Source organism: Zingiber officinale, chromosome 6A (genome assembly GCF_018446385.1).
Source record: "Zingiber officinale cultivar Zhangliang chromosome 6A, Zo_v1.1, whole genome shotgun sequence".
In the NCBI taxonomy this organism is placed as follows: domain Eukaryota; kingdom Viridiplantae; phylum Streptophyta; class Magnoliopsida; order Zingiberales; family Zingiberaceae; genus Zingiber; species Zingiber officinale.
This window is the reverse complement of record NC_055997.1, coordinates 147,667,414-147,688,659: the sequence shown is the minus strand read 5'-3', so window position 1 is coordinate 147,688,659 and position 21,246 is coordinate 147,667,414. Positions and strand designations below refer to the sequence as shown.

General features: G+C 38.9%; 4 protein-coding genes across 5 annotated transcripts; 2 read left to right on the top strand and 2 right to left on the bottom strand.

Moving 5' to 3' along the window:
• The first annotated feature begins 299 nt into the window (after window positions 1-299).
• Window positions 300-1,658, top strand: LOC121994549. The gene is made up of 3 exons (XM_042548546.1): window positions 300-788; window positions 916-987; window positions 1,123-1,658. Exons 1-3 carry the CDS (start codon window positions 366-368, stop codon window positions 1,465-1,467), a joined length of 840 nt encoding a protein of 279 aa, XP_042404480.1. The 5' UTR covers window positions 300-365; the 3' UTR covers window positions 1,468-1,658.
• Window positions 1,659-2,050: 392 nt separating this feature from the next.
• On the bottom strand, window positions 2,051-5,261 carry LOC121998620 (ER lumen protein-retaining receptor erd-2.2-like). The gene is made up of 6 exons (XM_042553607.1): window positions 4,980-5,261; window positions 4,419-4,618; window positions 3,170-3,310; window positions 3,013-3,093; window positions 2,319-2,443; window positions 2,051-2,238 (listed from the first exon to the last, which is right to left on the bottom strand). The coding sequence occupies exons 1-6, from the start codon at window positions 5,200-5,202 to the stop codon at window positions 2,190-2,192; spliced, it is 819 nt and encodes a 272-aa protein (XP_042409541.1). The 5' UTR covers window positions 5,203-5,261; the 3' UTR covers window positions 2,051-2,189.
• A 369-nt stretch (window positions 5,262-5,630) lies between these two features.
• LOC121998619 lies at window positions 5,631-8,873 on the bottom strand. Its single transcript, XM_042553606.1, has 4 exons — window positions 8,720-8,873; window positions 7,270-8,112; window positions 6,325-6,545; window positions 5,631-5,927 (listed from the first exon to the last, which is right to left on the bottom strand). The coding sequence occupies exons 2-3, from the start codon at window positions 8,094-8,096 to the stop codon at window positions 6,371-6,373; spliced, it is 1,002 nt and encodes a 333-aa protein (XP_042409540.1). The 5' UTR covers window positions 8,097-8,112; window positions 8,720-8,873; the 3' UTR covers window positions 5,631-5,927; window positions 6,325-6,370.
• Window positions 8,874-10,864: 1,991 nt separating this feature from the next.
• On the top strand, window positions 10,865-13,545 carry LOC121998618 (HVA22-like protein i). 2 transcript variants are annotated; one of them, XM_042553605.1, is made up of 7 exons: window positions 10,865-11,050; window positions 11,259-11,308; window positions 11,404-11,502; window positions 11,582-11,638; window positions 11,719-11,782; window positions 11,968-12,180; window positions 12,998-13,545. In XM_042553605.1, exons 2-7 carry the CDS (start codon window positions 11,277-11,279, stop codon window positions 13,406-13,408), a joined length of 876 nt encoding a protein of 291 aa, XP_042409539.1. In that variant the 5' UTR covers window positions 10,865-11,050; window positions 11,259-11,276; the 3' UTR covers window positions 13,409-13,545. The 2 variants fall into 2 exon arrangements, with proteins under 2 accessions (XP_042409539.1, XP_042409538.1); XM_042553604.1 differs by having other exon boundaries at window positions 11,232-11,308.
• Window positions 13,546-21,246: the final 7,701 nt, after the last annotated feature.

The following is a 21,246-nucleotide window of genomic DNA, read 5'->3' as shown; positions in this document are numbered from 1 at the left end:
AATCATTTTTAAAGACACATGTAAGATGGATTTTCATAAAAGGCTTAGATTATGCGTTTTTTTAGTTGAAACGAATTATGTTCATTTTTATTGGCTGAAAAATGACTCAAAGAAGGCAAGTTTTCCATATTTCGAATTTCTAAAGATTTTTGTTTCCTTCATTATCAATTATTTATTTATTTATTTATTTTTAAAAAAACCTATCTCTTTCGATATTACACGTGTCGACTCAATGTTAACCGGCCTCTCCTTCATATTGTTCTTCTCCGTTGTGTGTATAAAACACACATAGCGCCCACTGCAACATTCCTATCCTTTAGTCGGCTTCTCTAATCTTTGCCGCCGCGGTTGCTCCGCCGTCGCCCATGTTTCCTTCGGCGGAGGAGATCCGGGTGGTGCTCACGCTCCTCGAGCTCGCCGATCTCATCCTCGAGCGCCGTCAGCCGCCGCCGCCGCCCGACTCCCTCCGCTGGGCCGGCCGGAAGCCCAGATCGGTCGCCTCCCGTCGCCGTCGCCCTCTTCAGACGTCTTCTCCGCCTCCGCCGCTGGTCGGTAAGGAGAGAGATGCCTCCGCCGCCGCCGCTACCGCTGCTTCGAGCCCCACCACGCCGCTCTCCTTCCAAGAAAGCGGCGGCAGCGAGGAGGTCGATGCCCGCCCGGATCCGGGGGTGGAACGCAGAAAGCGGAGCCGAGAAGTGAGCTTGCCGCTTTCGTTTCTAAATAGCGGCGGCGAGGAGGGTCTCCCGCTCATCGAGCCGGGGCCAGAGCACGGCAAGCGGCGCTGGAAGGCAAGCTTACCGCTTATCCCTTACTTCCTTCTTCCCCTTTTCTCTCTCTCTCTCTTTTTCGCATCGTTTATTTTGTTCAAGAAAATAACACTGTAAATGCATTGATTCTTCTACGAAACTGATCCAGTTGATTGCGAGAGAGGATCGCAAATCCTTCTCCAACACCTCATCATCGATTTTTTCCTACCAATCGCACCAGGTATGCTTCAAAATCAACTCCATCTATATATTTTTTCCCCCTTTTTGTTCTTTATTATTTCTTCATTATAAAATAGATTGATCAATTCTTCTTCCAGTTTTCTTTTTTAATAAATTAAAGCTGTGTTTCCCTCAGGCGACGAAGCAGCGAGAAGTGGTATCAATTGGCGGCGGAGTAGCGGACCCAATGGCAGTCGACCACCACCCATGGACGGCCGCCTTCTCGGCGTGGGTGCAGCCCACCGGCAGCGACGGCCACCGGCAGCGGCTGTCTTCGCGCGCCGCCGTCGGCCTCCCGGATCTAAACGTGAGCCCAACCGAGGAAGAAGAGCAACTGCAGCAGGAGCAGGATCGGGTGTTGGGGTGGGAACAGCGACAGCAGCAGCTGATGGCGTACAGAGTCGCCACGTCACTGGCGAGGAGACGGCGAGTCCAGATTCAAAGGGAGAAGAGGTCTTCTCCCCTTTACAATTCCAAGTAGAGACGCGACGGCCAAAATGCCATTTCCTCCCCTTAGTCTCCCCCTTTTTTTTCTCTCCTAAAAGAAAATTAATTAGATGGATTTCATGATTTCGAGTTATGACGCTTTTAATTTTTCGAAGTTCATGTTAAATTATATCAAAATATTCCGGTCGAACCGGATTTGATGCACCGTGAAATTGTTTTAATTTCTGTTTTCTTTGCGGCAAAAATTAAAATAGTGTTTCAAATAATGTAAATAGTTAAAATGATTTTCTTTTTTTTCCTATCATATGTTTATTGTAATGGATTATTTCACCTTAGTTAAAATTATTATACAGTGTTGTATTATAACAACTATAAAATTGCTATTATATGTTATAATAACTAATTGTAACGGTTGCAACAGTAATATTTGCCAAACAAACAATGTTATATAATATAATATCTTTTTGATTTTTTAATGAGTTTCTTAATTTGGAAGCTCTTTTAATTTTCGCTCTTTTCTTTTTTTTTTCTTTTAAACATTATTAACATTACATAGGAGGTTTAGCTAGTGCCCATGTATGTTTAAATTGAGTTGATCTATATAAAATTAAAAAAAATAAAAAAAGAAGATAAAACTTCCTTTTAACTTAACAAATTAAAGTTAACCGTCCATAGCTGTTTTAAGGCCTATAGAAGAGGCGACATAACACAAACAAAGAATTCAACGTCACAACTCAAACTAAAATGTGCAAGAAATCAGACTACACCAGAAGGAAGCCTTAGCACCAGTTGCCCACCAACAAGACTGCAAGCGAAACAAGGCAAAATTAGAATTTTTTGGCAGAAACCAACCCACAAACTTAAAAGAAAAACAAAGCTACTCACCTCTTCACGTAGTAATAACAGAAATCTGCAAGGATGAAAGTCTGAACAATTTCAGCAAGAAGCACCGTTGATGGCCACAGGCCATACCCCAAAGCCGTCAATAATCTTCCGCGAGTATCGACAACCTAGAAAACAATGTGCTGGCCTTGAGAATATTTACTGTTAAAAAGAATAGAGTTGATAAAGTACAATAAATGAAAAAGAAACATTTAGCTGAAGCAAACATTATCTTTACTTAGGTGCAGCAATTTAACTGTTGAGATCATTTACTCAATCCAATCATTCACTTATTCTACGTTAAAATTACTGTTAAAAAGAATAGAGTTGATAAAGTACAATAAATGAAAAGAAACATTTAGCTGAAGCAAACATTATCTTTACTTAGGTGCAGGAATTGAACTGTTGAGATCATTTACTCGATCCAATCATTCACTTATTCTACGTTAAAATTACAAAAAGTGGAAACTAATCACCTTCAGCACACTAGAACAACACACACTTGCAGAAAAAAATATTATGGGCAACCTAAGTAATACCAATCCAAGAACGAATCAATATAATGGATAAACAACACTTCCAGGTTCTATTCTAAACCATGCTAATCATAAACATAAGAAAGTGAAGGCATACAAATGAATCTGAAGGCAATATGAACAGATTTCTATGAAACGACAAGTATCATACTAAACCAGACCTGAAGGACCCAATGAGCACAACTCAGAAATCTCGCAACCCCGAGAGCAAAAACGTAGTGAGCCGTGAATGGTTCCACAATCTGAAAAGCACATTTGAAGATATATATTTCAGATTTTATTTCTGAATATGCAAACATCAGTCAATTCAGGTTCTACCTTTGTGTTCTGCATCAGCCGTAGCTGGGGCAGCACTGAAACAGCTTCCAAGTAAACACAAAAGGCCCAACAAATCCGATTGAAAATATTATGTGATGTTGAGGGATGGACTGCAAGGGCCAACAAAGCACAAGGCACAACCTACAATTATAGAAATAAAGGCGATGTTTGTCAGATCTTGTGAAAAGAAATGCAAGCTACTTATAACCAAAAGAGACAAGTTTCAAGATCTATGTTAAGTTTGCCGGCGATAGTGTGATATGTGCAGCTTTACCTTAGGCAATAATGCTGTCATTTCACAACCAACATTCTAATAGAAATTATTTAAATCAATATAGTAATTAGTAGATCTATACTAAACCCAAACTAATCCCCACAATTAAGTGAACTAACTCAAAATAAAGGATGCAGTTCAATAAATTTAATCTGGATGTTGACTAAGAATGCTAACAAAGAAATTTTGTAGATATAGCATGATCCATGAAGCAAACATATGACAGAGATAAGAGGGGCTAAATGGTTGACTAGAATTGCACATATGACAGAGATAAGAGGGGCTAAATAGTTGACTAGAATTGCACATAACCCCAAAGATTGGGCTGCATTAATTGTTTTCAAAAACTTGAGGAGAGGCTCATCGAAAAATATAAAGTACAAGTTATATCTCAGAATTAACCCTCCAAAAAACACTATTTTTCCTTACTTTAACATTGAGACATCTAACACACCTTTTTCAGCAATTTATTTGGACATTAGTTACTGTATAACTTATCAATCCCCCTTAGTATCACAGCCAAAGATATCATAAAACAATGAGATAGAGACCAAGAAAGTCATTCACAACATTTCTTCCTCTCCTAGCTTTATCCCACTCTCCTTATATTTAGTATGATAAGCCATCAAACCAATTAACTGTAAAGATGAATCAGTCCAAGATAATATTTAAAGAAATCTTGAAAACTCAATCAAATTAAATTGTTGATTTGATGGTGTTTGCTGGATTTCTTCAAAAATTATATTGGACCTATTCATTCTTACATTAACATAAACATAGGACAAGAAGACACCACAGTTCTATCCTTTGGATGAGTAATAATTGAATTATAGTCTTTACCAATCTCCTTATGAGCGAAATGATATTTTCTCTAACTGAAGAGAAAAAGGGTATATGAAGTAGAATAAAGCTAACTTGTGTGTAGATAATGTTTCATTGCAGTAGGACTTTCATAATCTAGATGAGATGTCTCACCACATAAGATATAGCAAAGTTATCCTTATCCTCCATGTAACTTGTCCTCAATTTAAACCTGATCATGTAAATGACCCAAAGAGTAGTAACGAGCGTCGCAGTATCTAGCACTGTGTGTATATCATATTCCATCACGAAGCTGCAGTAAAGTCTCGCAGCTAAGAATAAAGCTGTTAAATCCTGAGATTTCACTGAAAGTCCTGCAAATTGAGAAAGTACGAAATGAATACAAAACCTGTAAATGTATATACATATAAGCGAAGGAAAACTGAATAAAAAACAAAAGACAGTTGCACGATTTTCGTTCCTTGAAAAAAACCTAAAAGAGGAATTTCTTCGAAGAAAAAAGAATAGAAACAATAAAGTCACAATGAGAGCAAAATTTTTGTTCTAGTCAATCCGCAGCATGGGCAATAAATCAAGAAGACAGTTGCACAATTTTCGCAATCCACTTCAGTAGCATGAAGGCAAAATTTCTTGAATCCGGACTCCGGAGGAGATCAAAACAAAGAAAATCAGAATAGAGAAAACGGAAACAAAATAAAAGGAAAGAAAGGTCACCGGCGCAGGTCCTCTCTTTGATGAGCTTATAAATAAGAACGGAGATTCCTAGAGCGTGAACGGCCTCGGCGGCGACGAACAGGTTGTCGTGGTCGTGGACGATGAAGCGAAGGAAGACGAGGGCCGCCATGCCCGCCACTACAGAGAGGAACGCCTTCACCTTCGGCGGCTGCCGCTTCACCCATGTCGTCACCGCGTGGATCGGCCGCCTCGCCCCCCTCATTGCGCCGCCCTCCCTTGCGCCGATCCGGTCTCCTCGGGCTCGAACCAAAAAGAGGGCAATAAAAAGGAAAGAGGGAAAATTTACTCGTTACCCATCTTTGTCGTGAGTGAAACCAATAAGCGGGTCCCGCAATCGGTCTCAGGTACAAAATCGGGTATCGACCGAGGCCGTCGATTTAGGAGTCCACGTCTATGGACGAACCTTTGGTGGAAGACGTTGACATCAACCCAACTTCGGATCGGATTTTCAATCGTTCCAACAGCGTTGACAAACTATTGTCATAGAGCTGACTCCCCAGTTTCAGAGTAAATTTTAGTAAAAATAGATTTGGAAAGTTTTCGGATATTTGCTAGTCGTACTAGTGAAATCTAGAATCGTTCCAGACGAACTACTTAGTCGAGCCGACAGACTACAACCCACCATAACAATTATAAAAAATCTTAATTTTGCTCAAGTGAATGTATATGGACACAAGGAGCACCATTTGAAATATACGACTAAGTCACACTGATGGTAGCTCAGTTGTAGATCTCATGCACAGTTCGGTTTAGTATCGCAACAATACAGTATCTAAACACAGTCTATCGGCGAGGAGAAGTCGAAAAATATCGAAGAACCATAGAGCTTTAGGATCTATTTCAGTGTGGTAACAACATCAATGGCTCCTTCGCTAGACTTGTTTCGGGAAGAACTCCTTTTTCCACAGGATTATCTCTGAAGTATCTCTGCAAAACCAAACACTTGTAGATCACTATCGAATGGTGCAAAAGAAACTGCCTTTGTTATCGCAGAACGTTTTCCCTGGAATAATAGTTCTTATAAGTTTAACAAGGATCAACAAAACACCGGTAAAGATAGCATTACCGATAAGATCAGCATCCTATTTTTGGCCCTAGATTTAATGATAAGATGATCTATAGAACCTCCAACTGTGATAAGAAAGTGATTACTCACTCATTGCTTAGTGTTTATTCATAAATGTTCTTATAACTCTCATCAAGCTGAAGAAGGATTTAAACAAGAGAAACCAAATTCAGAGATTCCCAATCCAAGAATTTCATAAGATATATATGGGTTCAAACCTAAAAGCAGGAAATGAGATACAAGTGGAAGAAAGCACACCAGTGAAAAGGCGACTTAGGTTTCGATGCTGCGAGGATTTGATTGTCTAAATTCCAGGACTTCTTAGAGCCATGAACTTGCATTGTTCAGTCATGGCCAGCAACTGGGCCTCCTTCTTGTCTAACAGAGCTCTGAGTCTTGCATTCTCTTCGATGAGCTTTTGAACTTCAGCCTCTTTCTGAACCTTCTCGTTCTCTAACCGAGCACTCTCTGCAATCAGCCTGTGCACCAAATAAAAGGAAAACATTTCCATGTTTCAATTTTCAGACATTAATTTCTGGAGAACAACTAGTCCAAGTCTTATAAACAGAAGTTACTTAACATGAATGGTTGAGTTCTATGGGGAAACAGGAGAACATTTGTTCGGTAAGAAAATATTTTCAGCTGTGACAATCAGCAAGATGAGGTATTACACAAATCTCAACTAGTACAGAAATTATCATGAAAAGAGCAAGTATATTAAAAGAAGATCGTATCATAGAGAAAGCTAGTCATCAGTATCATGTAGTTGTCTTGCACCACAAATTAAATAGATATCATTTTAACAAAATCAAGGAAGGAATGTTTTACACATTGAGGCATACCGAACAAAGATATCCTTATTTTGAACCTTTGTGTTGCCATCATGAATTAAGTTTGAATAAAATACAGCTTATCTACTTATGCTGTGGGAGTAGATAGCCATATAGGAACAATAAAAGTTGTGAAGACTAGTTCGATAGTGATCGTGAATTTAAGAAGTAATTGCTATTTACAGACAGTCTTATGGCAAGGCATAAGAAAAATTTGTTAAGAAAGCAAGAGAAGTGAGTAAAATTCTAAATTTGCTTTATCTAAACTACTAAACAAAAAGTATTTCCTATCTAAATTTAGTTGCACAACAACTTAAAAAAAATTGAATCATGCAGTAGGGTAAAAAATATATATATATATATAATGTTGTGCCTGTCAAAAAGCTCATCGAAAGATAGAAATGGCTGCTCTGTTGAAAGGAGGAATTCTCTGACACTAATGAGACTTCTAACAAATGATCTCAATGTCTCAAAATTCTGCTTCACGCGGTGAAGCTCCTGCTTATTGTCTTCAGCTTGCTGACGCTGTCGTGATGTTTCTTCAACCATATCCTCAACCTTCTGCCGCATTTCACTCAGAATACCATTTGCACCGAGTGCAAACTTTTCCATCTCTTCAACCCTTGCTGACATGATCTCGATTTGGAGGGTTTTCTTTATGTTCTCCTCTAAACCCAACTTCACTTGTTCTTTCTGATTAGCAGCATCGGTTTCTGCCACGATAACTCTCTTAACAAGGAATTCCATAACATCAGTTATAGTACGTACTGAATTCAGCAATTCATTATTGTTTGATCCATCAGTGGCATCAAAAGATGATAACTTGGGAGTATCTACCAGTTGTATTTCCCCACCTGGATCTTTAGAAGAACAAATATCATCATCCTTAGACCAGTCAGATGAAGGCACACCATGCTTGTCAACAAAACCTATCCCCTCCCGGTATATGATCCCACATGACATATGTGCTAGTTGAGGAATTGCCATGATTCTAGCTTTAGATTTCAGGTAAGTAAACAAAGTTGCGGTAGTTTTAACTCGGCGTAGAAGGAGTTCTAACTCCTCCTTGGAGTTACTACGAGAGCATTCTGCAATAGCCGTCACCTCTACTAGTTTTTCTTCCTCCTTCAACATGGTTCTTGTTTGATCGAGTTGACACTTTAGCACCAAAGGATCATCTTCATGCATTTCATTCTCCATGATCTCCTGTTATTTTCTGAAGGCAAGAAGAAAAACTTTTTTTAGCCCGATAGCAAAAAATAAGCAGGATGGTTGATTTCAATTTTATGAATCTATTCCTGTGAATCGATTTTTTCCAGAACCTAAATAGCAAGTACAGGCAAAACAAGTTATCAGCCAAACAAATGGGTTTGTGAATTGTAGCTGAAATTAACAAAACCCTACCATCAATCTTGTAGATATGATATATTTTCAAACTTGTTCAGTGCAGATCTTTTATTCCTTGTAGGAAAATCAAGCAATATATGCACCTTAGAAGAATAAGCTCCCTTGTTGTGAAGTAAACACCAAAGGTCCTTAAGGTAATGCAGTCCACAATCAGAAGGTTGAAGATCAAACAGGAAGAACAGGAATTTCGACTGCATTTCAATCTCACAACGTTATCATGCAACTAACCCTAATTTTAAATCACGAATAAAGCTGAAGATTTTCGAAATTTCCAGTAGTAAATTCCTATACATATGCCCCAGCCGCTACCGATCCTACGAAGGTAATAGAATCCGAACCCTAGTTATGCGAACGCTTCGACGAACATACGCAGCGATTTCGCAGGAAAGGGAACGAATTGTGGATCAAAAGCCTACCTTTCCGATAGAAGGGGGAGGCGATTCGAATGCTTCCTCTCTTTTTCCCCTCCGCTTCCGACTTCGCCTACGCTTCTGATTGTATTCTCCACTGTTCCTTCAAATCCGCAGGCTCAGCATATATATAAACAGAAAAATGGACAACTTAATTTTGAGAAAAAAAAACTTTTCCTCTCTAAATTGCAGGAAAATAAATTCTATTTTAAGAAATTAACGAGGACAAATTTCATCTACAGTGCAGTCAACTGTTCGGTCACTCAGATACCTAGTTCTATTTTTATAAACTGATCTATTCATATGAATAATGTTCCAGTTAATTAGAGTTGTGTTCATCTAAATCTAATTCTGATTTTCTTCTCGAATAATTTTTCTATTGAGTTCCTCGTCTCTTGGATCGTCGCACACATCGTTCTCGTCCTTGGTATATTTTTTCGCAGCACCTTATCTTTCAGATATACCGAGCTCGATAACTCCTTTCTCGTGTCATTCTTTTCGCTAGGTCTTCCGCTCGACTCAAGATCAAATACAATAGGATATAATTTAACTTGGTTAACCACATCAAAATTATCACAGGATACTTACATAATTTACCTCCATGAATAAGCATGAAAGATAAATTTATGTTTCTTATTGTGCTTATTACAAGTAATCCAAAAGGATAAATAAATATTTCTTTTACAACTTTTGATTGCTAAGTTGAATCATTTATGGAATGTAGGATCTGACACTTTTGGCATTGCAAGTAAATCAAATTTTACAATGCATAATATTAGTGATTTTCTAACATACTCAATATTATTATAATATAACTGACAAGTTAGCAATGTCCTCATTGTATGAGTGAATCTGATGTAAAAGATTTTAAAAGGAATAAAATTGTTAGAAAACTTCCTCCAATATATAAAAAAAGTTAATGATGATATTTACAATTATGAATTTCTATCATTATTGTATGATTTTGATTAGAATATATTGTATTGGATTACTTTACCTTTATTTTTTATTTTTATTAGAATGACAAACTTGTATTAAATTTGGACATGTGTTTGGATTTACTATTATATATTTATTATCCATTTTAGTTCATATAGATTATTGTCTTATTTGTGATGTGTTATTCATTTATTATGAGTTGTGAATTTGTTATATTGTAATTGTTGATGTACAACGAATTTTATTATTATGTATTATGAATTTATTATGAAAATCATCGCTTCTGATGATTGAAATGAATTAGATTTATATGTAAATAGGGAAAATAGGAAAAATAGAAAGGTCATGGGTCACTATAGCAAAGTTTAACGACGGGAAAATAAATTTTTATTACTAATAATGGTGGATATTTCAATAATCGATAGCTAATTGTTGAACATAGATACTCTCTTTGATACTATAGAATTAGCAATTAGCAACTAGCAACGGATATTTATATATCTATCGTTACTTTAGTGTCAGAAATTAAAACTATCCATCTTTGATACATGAAGGAACTTTCACTCCTTTTGGTTAATAGCAATGCATATTTTAATTTCCGTTTGATAAAATGATGATGAATATATAAATATCCATCGTTAGATTTAGCGATGGATATTTAATATCCGTCGTTATAATATCGATGATTAATATTTATGCAATGATATGAATTTCGTCGCTAGTCCGTCATCATATTACCTCTAGCGATGGAATACATCGGTCGCTATTTGATATATATTTTGTTGTGTACCCATCTGAACCTAGAAACATACATATCTAATACCGGATTATTCAATGGGATCTAAATTTTTTTTCCGTATCCTTCTCCAGATCGGATATCAAATTCCCCGTGCGTCTTCTTCTACTTGTCAAAAACAATTACGCTCGCATTTCACATTTTTAATAAAAAAATATATATTTTTTTCTTTTTTTTTGTTGGAGGAAAATTATCGGCGTCGTTGCCAGTCGCCAGCATTCAACGGCGTAACAATTCATACTGCCTGAATTCCCGGTGGTCGAATTTTCTCATTATTGTGAATTAATGGCAGTTAAAATGCAAATAGTGAAGATCAAGATAATTCATCGCGAACTGTCCGATTCGTACGTAATCTCGCGGAAAAAGGCATCTCGTCCGTCCATAGATTTAATCACTTCTACTGCATCAATCTCAACAACATTCTTTGCGGCGAAGGCGACGACCGACGAGATTGCGACGGAGACGAAGGCGATCGCGAAACGAGATGATGTCGCTGGTTGATTCTACAGCACCAACCGTGGTGGATAAATATCGATCCATTCGACCCCAATCTGCTCGCGAGCCTTCAACCGGCGTCTGGTTCCCTCGTCGCCGGATCAAAGGTGCCATCTTTTCTGCCGCTCAATGCTTCATTTTGACTTGATCGATCACGCATTTCCCTTCGATTTATCTTTCAAAATCCCTAATTTCCCTTCGATTTTATTGGGGGCCGGAGTATCAAACCGTCTAGTTCTTTAAAAGTCTGAAATTTCTTCCTCGATTGACAAATTGCAATATCTTTAGGTCAACTTTTGCCTCTGTGATTATTAGGCCTTTTCTGGAGTGACCATGATAGGTTCATTCATCAGTAGAGTTTTGATGTAAGCTTCCCTGAACTCATTGCTCTAATCCAACGATGTTTAACCTGGAGAAACTGAAATATGATGATGATAAACAATATCTATACATTTTGCAGACTTGCTCTTGGCCATGTTTATCCAGCTTACAAGTGTTACAAGACTGTGGAGTTGAACAAGCCAGAGATCGAGCAGTTGCGTTTCTGGTGCCAGTATTGGTCAGTCAATCTCTTCTGTATCACCAGACTAAGATTCCTTTGATGTTTGATGAGTTGAATATGTGTGGCTGTTTTCTAGGATTTTAGTTGCATTTTTATCAGTATTGGGCGCCTTTGCTGATGTATTCTTCTCATGGTGAGCTAGTAATTTTGTTCTTGTTTTGGTACTTTCTTCCTGCCATTTTCAATAATATTGTTATGTGTTTTCTTCTGAAGGCTTCCACTCTACTATGAAGCAAAACTGGGAATCTACCTGTTTCTGTGGTATCCCCAAACAAACGTATAATGTTCCTTCCTGCAACTTAATCTAGTGGATTCTAAGATTAATCTTTTTTGTCACTCAAACAATAGAGTAACGATATTGATGCTTTTAAATTAGTATAATACATAACAAGATCTTATATTGCGGAGTTACCTTGCTTAACATGAGTGCTTAATTTAAGTTGTGAATCTAAATTGTTCCAGGGTGCAACAATTGTCTATGAGAAGTATGTCGGGCCTTATATTGCGGAGCATGAACATGAAATTGATCTTACCTTGTTAGAGTTCAGAGCAAGGGCTTCAGATAGTGCACTGATAGCTCAGCAGTTGCTTGCGAGTTACTTGAAGGCGAGCCTTTCTGGGATGGTGAAGTATGCTCTTTTAATGATGCCGGCACAAAAATTGGATGCTTTCCAGGTATGGTTCGTTGCAAAAGAGAGAAAGATAGTTTTCTTATTTCAATAAAGATCTTTTTATCTTTGATAATAGGATGCCTTTGTAAAACAATATGCATTAACCAATTTGGTTAATCAAATTATTTAATAGGGTTTCACCTTTGATACTTGTTGTTTATGATTGATCGATGCAATAGCATCTGAAGACAAGGATCTCATGCTAGTGTTTCATTCACCTTCTGGGCCTGTGACTTTACATTTCCATTCTTCATTGGCTAGTGTTGTTAAACTTCTTTATCGATCCCTGATACAGACAAGGACCTCATGCTAGTGAATTCCATAAAGCTTGGAGTTTGGCTTTCACAATCCTAGTTTGCTAAATTGAGTAAAGCCACAACTTTTTTTCCACTTCTTATCCATTTGATTGGAATAGATGACTTTCTAGTTCGTAATGATGATTAATGTGCTGTACCCTTCAACTTTCCTCCTGATTGCTTTAATCTTAGTGTCCACATATGCTCGGTCCACAATGTCTTTTGTACTTCTTAAGTGAAGCGACTGGCTAACAAATCTCGTTCACATTCCTGAAATATTTGTCCTAGTAAAAGATCAAAGACTGAGTTTGTGTCTAATTTTACCAGTTACCATGTTCAGAACTGAAAAAAAAAGCTGGAATTGTGAACATACTCTCAGTTCTATGTTGCAGTTTTAAATCAATTATTGTAACGAATTGCTTCGTAGTGCGAATTGTTTTTTTATGATTATTTTGAAGAACTAAATTGATCGATATGAACTACAGAGATACAATCACTAACAGAATTTTCCAATTTATATTGCAGTTTCAGCAACTGCAGCAACCTGGGCAGCCACAGGAACCTTTGACACCTTCTGTAATGCTGCCTGCTCATCAACCTGCAGCATCGCAGCCACCTCAAAGTGAAGCGAGAGCTCTGTTTGATCCTATGGAGAGCAGCGAACCACAAGAACAACCAATAAAGGAAGGCATGTCTCTCCATCCTTCTCCAGCTCAGTCCCAAGAAAGAGTTCCTGAAACAAACAGTCTGCAAACTGCTCGAATACCCACACCAACTGAAGAACCAATTGAGGTTGAGACTTCCAGCTCCGAAGCAGTACAAAACTCAGACCAGCAATTAGAGGCGGCGCTGACCGAGGAGACAGCAACACATACAGCACGGGACAGCTTGAGAAAAAGAGTTGTCATTGCTACAATCAGCCCTGCCGATCCATAGCTTCTCGGTGAAAGGTTGCAAGATGATTGCTTCATAGACAATAAGATTACCAATTTAGATGGACGTTAATGGAAATTGTTTAAGACTTATACTGACTTATACTAATAAAGACAATATAGACAGTTATTCGACATTCATTTAAGATCTAACGGGCAATAGTATAATTTCAATTGTAATAAAAGATGATTATGTCCCTCTCAGACGTCTCTTACAACTCGTCCCTAGATTATGTGAAGGAAAATAAATTATGAGATCAATTTATAGTCGATTGTTAAGTGCCTAGAGGTTGGAGAATAGCACAATTTCAAGATGGTAAAAAGCGAATACGCTCGTCCCCAGCGCCTCCGTCAATCCGTCCCAGTACTAATACGGAGGAGGTAAATCACGGGCGGCTACTAGTTTTTGAAATAGTGACTAGCACATAAGGGAGACATTTAACTTTGTCGAGATTCGAACCCCAGAATTCATGATGGTAACACCTCATGTGCTAGCCAGTAGCCACTAGATCGTCTTGAGGGAACGACAATAGCACAATTTCAAGTACTTATGGGAGGAATATTTACAATCTATGTTAACAACGATAATATGGATCTAGTTTGTTGAGATTCATTCGAGTTAAGATTTATATATTAATAATGACGATTGTATGAATATAATTAGTCGAGATCCATCGTAGGCACTTCTTCGAGAATCATTTAAGATCTATTTTACTAATGACAATATCAACAACAGCAATAATACAAGTGTGGATACTTAATTGAGAAGCATTTACATTTTTTTTGCTAACAATTCAAAAAATTAATGAATCAGATAATAGTGAATCTGGGACAATTGGTCTTACCCTACAAAAGTTAGTTGAGATCCATTTAGAGTTTAATAATTCACATCTTGTGCACTAAATGTATGGGCATTTCTCGTTGATGAATAACATTCACTCAAATTAGACTCGATTAGACTCGAGCCTGCATAAGTCAGGTCGATTGGGTTCAAATTCCGTGTCGTAAGATCAGTGTTCTATCCAAACAAACAAATCTAAGCTTGATCATTAAAATTTTATTCTTTGAAATATATATATATATATATATATATATATATATAAAAGGCATGAAGCTGGAAAGTCGGGGAGGTGATAGTTTCGCTGATGGGATGAAGACCTCGCTCCTTTCTGTAAAACAAAAACTAAAATCAAGGAAAGGGCCCCTGGTGTTAGCCCTCTAATGCTCAAGCTAGAAACAGAGGAAGGAAAAATGGAAAATGGTAAAGACCGAAACTTATTTTTCTTTCCCTTTTTCTCATACCTGACATTCCCTTTTATACCTTTTTTAGTGACCTTCCATCTTCCGCTGTTTAATGATATTGATTATATACAGAAGACATCTTTGTCTTGGCTTCTGTGTATTTAATGATAGATGGAGTGTACTGATGTTGGTGCCACATCCGACTGGACGGGTGGTCCAGTCGGACTGATTTCATGCCGACCGGGCAGCATCATTCCGATCGGTTGATGTAGTCACTCCTGCTTGGATCAACTTTGCTTGAACCCTGGTGTTAACTACTTTGACTTTGATCTACACCATGACTATTGACCTGTGCCACGTAAGATCTTATCTCCGCATCATATGCCTCCCTTTCAAGTCTAGTCGAAGGAGGCTGCAAGTCTGATTGATTAGACAGTTGGTGCCTTAATGCCCGATCGAACTATGTGCGGTCCATTAACTGCTGAGAGACCCCTGAACCAACACCACTCGACTTTACTTTGCCTTGGCTGATCGAGAAGATGGTGTGCGGATCAAGAAGATGGTCAGCAATACTTTTCAAAATTTTTGACCTTCATGGTATCCCTTCAAGCGGGCGTGATTTTGACTGACGTCATTCAAATTTCTAGAAATCCGTGTAAATCCTCGAAGATTATGGCTGAGCACGTGGCCATACTTTTTAATTAAAGACTTTAAATGTGACCTTTTGACTGAAGGACATGTGTCCTATACTTTCGTCGCATGCCTGATGTGATGGGCGGGCATCCGCCAGACGTGGCGTGCACCATTTTCAAATTCAGTGGCTAGATTTATTTCTAGGCTTGTGTACCCTGGATCAGACAGTTGTCGTCGATCGACCGCAAGCTTTATAAGCCTCGCGTGTGTCTTCACCGTCTACTTCGCTCTTCTGTCTTCAGATTTTGCTGTTGCGCGCTCTTCTCCTATGAATTTGTCGCTGCGCTCTCTTCTCCGACGATCTTTCCCCTTTCTCGTAAACCTTCCTTCTCATTCGGCTCATTTGGTTATTTCTTAGCATCCTCTTTCTCTTTTTCGATCGAACTTGTTGTGTTTTTGTCGATCTTTTATGTTTAATGGCGAGTTCCTCTCAACTTCATGTCCCTGTTCCTGGCCTTTGGTACACCTTCGTCGAATCTAGATTCGACGGGGGTGACACAGAGAGCCTAAACTCTGCATATGAAATTCTTCCGGGCTATGAAATTGCCCTTCCTTCTTCGTCTGATTGGCCCCATGAGCTACCTCCGGGCTTTGTATGTTTCTTTAGGGACCAATTTATCGCCGATCTGCGATTCTTGTCCACCCCTTCTTCTCTGCAGTTTGCAAATACTTTCGTATTTCTCTCCATCAGCTAGTGCCCAACTCTTTTCGGCTGTTGTGTGGCGCTGTAGTCTTTTTTCGTCTGCACGACATTCCTCTGTTCGCCCGACTCTTCCACTACTTATATTATCCAAAATTATCCGAGTCAGGAACTATCCTATTCCAAGCCCGAGTGGACTTGGTCTTCTTCGATAAGATGTCGTCCTCTAATAAACATTGGAAGGAATACTATTTTTTTTTTGTCAAATTTCCTGATCGGTCCGATTTTCCGATCGACTGGAAGCTAGAGGTTGTAAATCCACTATCGCTTGGCAGGTACAAGGGCCGATCATACTACCTTCAGGCGGTTTCTAGTTTAGTTGGTCAGAAATATTATATTCACAAGCTACTATTGGAGGGCGTTCTCTACGTATTTGGCTTGAGTCTGATCCACACAAGGCTTCCGTTCAGCCTAGGTATGCTCCTTCTTAGTCTAACTTTTGAATCTAACTAATTTCTCTTTTTTTTTTGCAGCTTGCAGCTCAAGTCATGTTGCGCACATGCCTGGCTAGAAAAATCCAAACTTGCATATGCAGAGATCAATGTTGCGGCCATGGCTGAGTTGGAGAGTCGTGGCTTGCAGTCGTTCAGCTCTCATGAGGATCCGCTCAGAGAGAGCACAGGAGCCCTAGCCCAAGGGAGCGACGGAGTAGCTAGCCATACAATTGGTGGTGAAGCAAATGTCACAGTGAATCCCCTGTCGAGCGCCTTTCGGTAATTGCAGTCGTTGAGGCTCAGAATCGGCTTCTTCCGGGGAGCCGTTGATAAGCCGAAAGAGGCGCCACACGGAGATTGCCGCTCGATCTAGTACCTCCGCGACACAAACTCCAACCAAGACCAGTCCACGTCTCTCATCCGAGCGGGGTGAGACCTCCACCCCTGTGCCCGAGCAAGTGAAGGTTGTCCCACATACTTCGCTTTCATCCGATCGGATGTCGTCTTTGTCCGGACTGTCGCAAGGGACAATATATCTGTGCGCCGCCGGTCGCTTTCATACCACCTCCACCGCTGAAGACTCGGAAGTCCAGTGTCCGACCGACATCCACATCTACGTCGGCTGGTAGAGCAACCTCAACCCCGTCTGCCCCGAGTGGCCAACACCACATAATGGCGGTCATTCATCTACCCACGAACGAGTGGTGCAACTTTGACAACGCTAAATCCCGAGCCCCGGAACACCAAATAATCATCCAGGGACCGCTAGCACAGATATGGGTTGATGCCCGAGCCTGTGCGGTGGTCATGCCTCGAGAGGCGCTTGTCGACAGCTATACCCAGATGTCTACTAGGGTAAGTATTTTCCAAGTTACTTTTTGTCGCCGCTCGGGCCTAAAAAATTTCTCATTTCCTTGCAGTATTGGGTAGAGAGTCTGGCCATGTGCTAAAGGCTCGCATTTTTTGAGCAGGAAGTCAAGCAGCTGCGAATCCCGAGCGGCCAATCATCTGCTTCCTAGGCGCAACTGGAGCAGATGAGTGCTGAGATGGCTCAACTAAGAGCCGATCTGAATAAGAGCTCCAAACAGCTGGAGGCGGAGAAGAGCAAAGGCACCGAACAAGCTGATCAATTGGCTTGGCTTGTTAAATAGATCAGCTCCTTCGAGTCCAAGCTCAATTTGGCCAACACCAGAAAGCTCTGGGCCATCTAGGACTTGGAGATAAAAAATAAGGAGTCCCGGGTGTTGGTTCAAAACCTAAAGGAGGTGGAGGCCACATTGAAGGGCGAGCGAGATGGACGATCGACCGACCAGACCACAGCGAAGACCCAGCTCACCAAAAATGATGAAGAGCTAGCCACGTTTAAGAAAGAGCTAAAAGCTTCCCGAGTGGTCTTAGAGACTTACCAGGGAGTCGAGTCAAGCAGGTTCGAGCTCATGAAACAGGCTTAGATCCGCTCAAACGCTTTTAACGACAAGGTCGTTGATCGGGCACTCCGTCTATCCGACCTTGCTATAGACGGGATTCTCGATCAACTGAAGGAAGACGACTACCTCCCTACTGTTTTGACAAATAAGATCATTAACCGGGACAAGCTGACTAAGTCGATGCTCGATGATGTCTTAGATTATCTTGAGTGAACCTGCTCGTGTGAGTTTTACTTCTGTATTTTTTGAAGTATCAATGAATGTACATCCGTCCAGCGAATTGTTATTATTCTTTGTTTCTTTTCTAGTCGTTCGGCATCTTTGACTTGTATTTAGATCAAGTATTGTCACATAAACTACAAGTATGACCTCGTGTTTCTCCGATCGACAAAGAGTTATTTGTTTTCTTAGGCGATCAATCAGTTCTGGTTTTAAAGTCTCCACACGACCGTTTTGTTGGTTGCTACTCGGAAAACCTAGAGGTTCCACTGTACAAAAATTTTGTACAAAGGTCTGAACTTTTTCCTAGCTACCATGTGTTCTTTTAAATTAAATTTTGGATCGCCTGCGGAACTTAACACGTTTGATCCAAAACTTAATCTATTTGTTCTTTTAGGTTTTGACTTGGATCTCCTGCGGAACTTAACACGTTTGATCCAAATCACCTAAGTTATTAATTCCATTAAATATTAATTTTCAAAATTGGTTCCCAGTACTGACGTGACGAGGCACATGGCCTTCTTGGATATGAGAGCAACCACCACCGACTAGACAAAACCTTTTAAGGAAAGCTAATATTTAATTTCCTAAAATAACTTTAGGTTAACCGAAAAGAACAATTAAATCACAAGGAAAATAAAAATAAAAGAACACTATATCGAAAACAAATTCGAAACACTAGAATCGTATGCCTCTTGTATTTAGTATTATTTCCAAAAATAACTAGTATGATGCAGAAAGAAAAATTACTACTTATACCTTTTAGAAAGACCTCTTGATCTTCTACCGTATTCCTCTTCTAACCTCGGACGTTGTGTGGGCAACGATCTTCCGAGATGAGAACCACCTAGCACCTTCTTCTTCCTTACAAGTTTCGGCCATCAAAACTTCTCCTAGGATGAAGAGATTCGGCCACCACCACCATGCTCCAAGGGATGCTAGAAAAGAGGCTTCTTTTCTCTCCTTCTTCTCCTTCTTAGTTCCGGCCACCAAAGCTATCTCCACCATGAGAAGGTTTCGGCCACACAAAGGAGAGGAGAGGAAATAAAGGGCCGGCCACACCCAAGGAAGAAAAGAGGGAGAAAAATAATAGAGTTGTTCGCCTTGAAGCCTCCTCTACCCCCTCTTTTATAATCCTTGGTCTTGGCAAATAAGGAAAATTTAATAAAAACTTCCTTAATTCTTTTGCCATTGAAAAGGAAAATTTATTTAATTAAAAATAATTTTTCTTTTCAATTTTGCAATGGCCGGCCACACCAAGAAATCTCCAAGCAAATAAAATTTTAAACACCAATTAAAACTTCCTTATTTGCTTCCGGAAATTTATAAAAATTTCTCAATAATTTTTATCCCTTCATGATTGGTTTATAAAAAGAAAATTTAATAAATTAAAATCTTTCTTTTAAACATGTGGATCAAAAGAAAGTTATCTCTAAAAATTAAAATCTCTTTTAATCTACAAATAAGGAAAGATATCAAATCTTTTCTCAATCTTTTGTAGAAACTAATAAAAGAGAATTTTTAATTTTTAAACTTTCTTTTAAATCATGAACATGGTTAAAAAGGAAAGTTTTCTTAAAATTTAAAATCCTCCTTTAATCAACAAATAAGGAAAGATTTCAAATTTTAAACTCTCTTTTAAACATGTAGATGATTTACAAATAAGGAAAGTTTTTACCAAAAATTAAAATCATCCTTTTAAACTACAAATAAGGAAAGAGATTAATCTCTTCTCTTAATCTTTTGTAGAAAACTATAAAAGGAAATTTTTAATTTTTAAACTCTCTTTTAAAATCATGATATCCACATAAGAAATAATTTTAATAAAAATCTTTTTTAATATTCTAGTGGCCGGCCACCTAAGCTTGGGACCCAAGCTTTGGCCGACCACCTACATGGCTCATCCACTTGGTCTTGGCCGGCCCTAGCTTGGGTTCCAAGCTATCTTGGCCGACCCCATTGGATGGGTAAGAAGGTGGGTATGCGGTGGGTATAAATCTCTATATACTAGAGGCTACGATAGGGACCGAGAGGAGGAATTGGTTTTGGTCTCCCGATGAAATTAAGCATCCCGTGTTCGCCCCGAACACACAACTTAATTTCATCAATAATAATTCATTCCACTAAAGAACTATTATTGAACTACCGCACCAATCCCAAATTACATTTTGGGCTCCTTCTTATTATGAGTGTGTCAGTCTCCCTGTGTTTAAGATAACAAATGTCAACTAATTAAGTAAGCTACTAACAACTCGCTTAATTAATATCTAGCTCCAAGAGTAGTACCACTCAACTTCATCGTCATGTCGGACTAAGTCCACCTGCAGGGTTTAACATGACAATCCTTATGAGCTCCTCTTGGGGACATTCTCAACCTAGATCACTAGGACACAGTTTCCTTCTATAATCAACAACACACACTATAAGTGATATCATTTCCCAACTTATCGGACTTATTGATTTATCGAACTAAATCTCATCCATTGATAAATTAAAGAAATAAATATCAAATATATGTGCTTGTTATTATATTAGGATTAAGAGCACACACTTCCATAATAACTGAGGTCTTTGTTCCTTTATAAAGTCAGTATAAAAGGAACGACCTCAAATGGTCCTACTCAATACACTCTAAGTGTACTAGTGTAATTATATAGTTAAGATAAACTAATACCTAATTACACTACGACCTTCCAATGGTTTGTTCCTTTTCATCTTGGTCGTGAGCTACTGTTTATAATTTATAAAGAACCGATAACATGATCTTCTGTGTGTGACACCATACACCATGTTATCTACAATATAAATTAATTGAGCAACTACATCTATCATAAATGTAGAAATTTGACCAATGTGATTCTTATTTCTAGATAAATATTTATACCAAAAGCTAGGCTTTTAGTATACACTCTAACAATCTCCCACTTATACTAAAAGACTAAGCTGCCATATCTGCTGTCATACATCTGATTCCCATGTCTTTCAAAAAGCTCTTGCCTTAAGGACCTTAGGTTATCATCTGATGCAATCTAGGCGGCAACAACTTCTCCTCGTTATACAATTTCTCGTATTGGGTAGTACTTGCGCTCTATTGTGTTTACTTGCCTTATAGACTCATGGTTTCTTC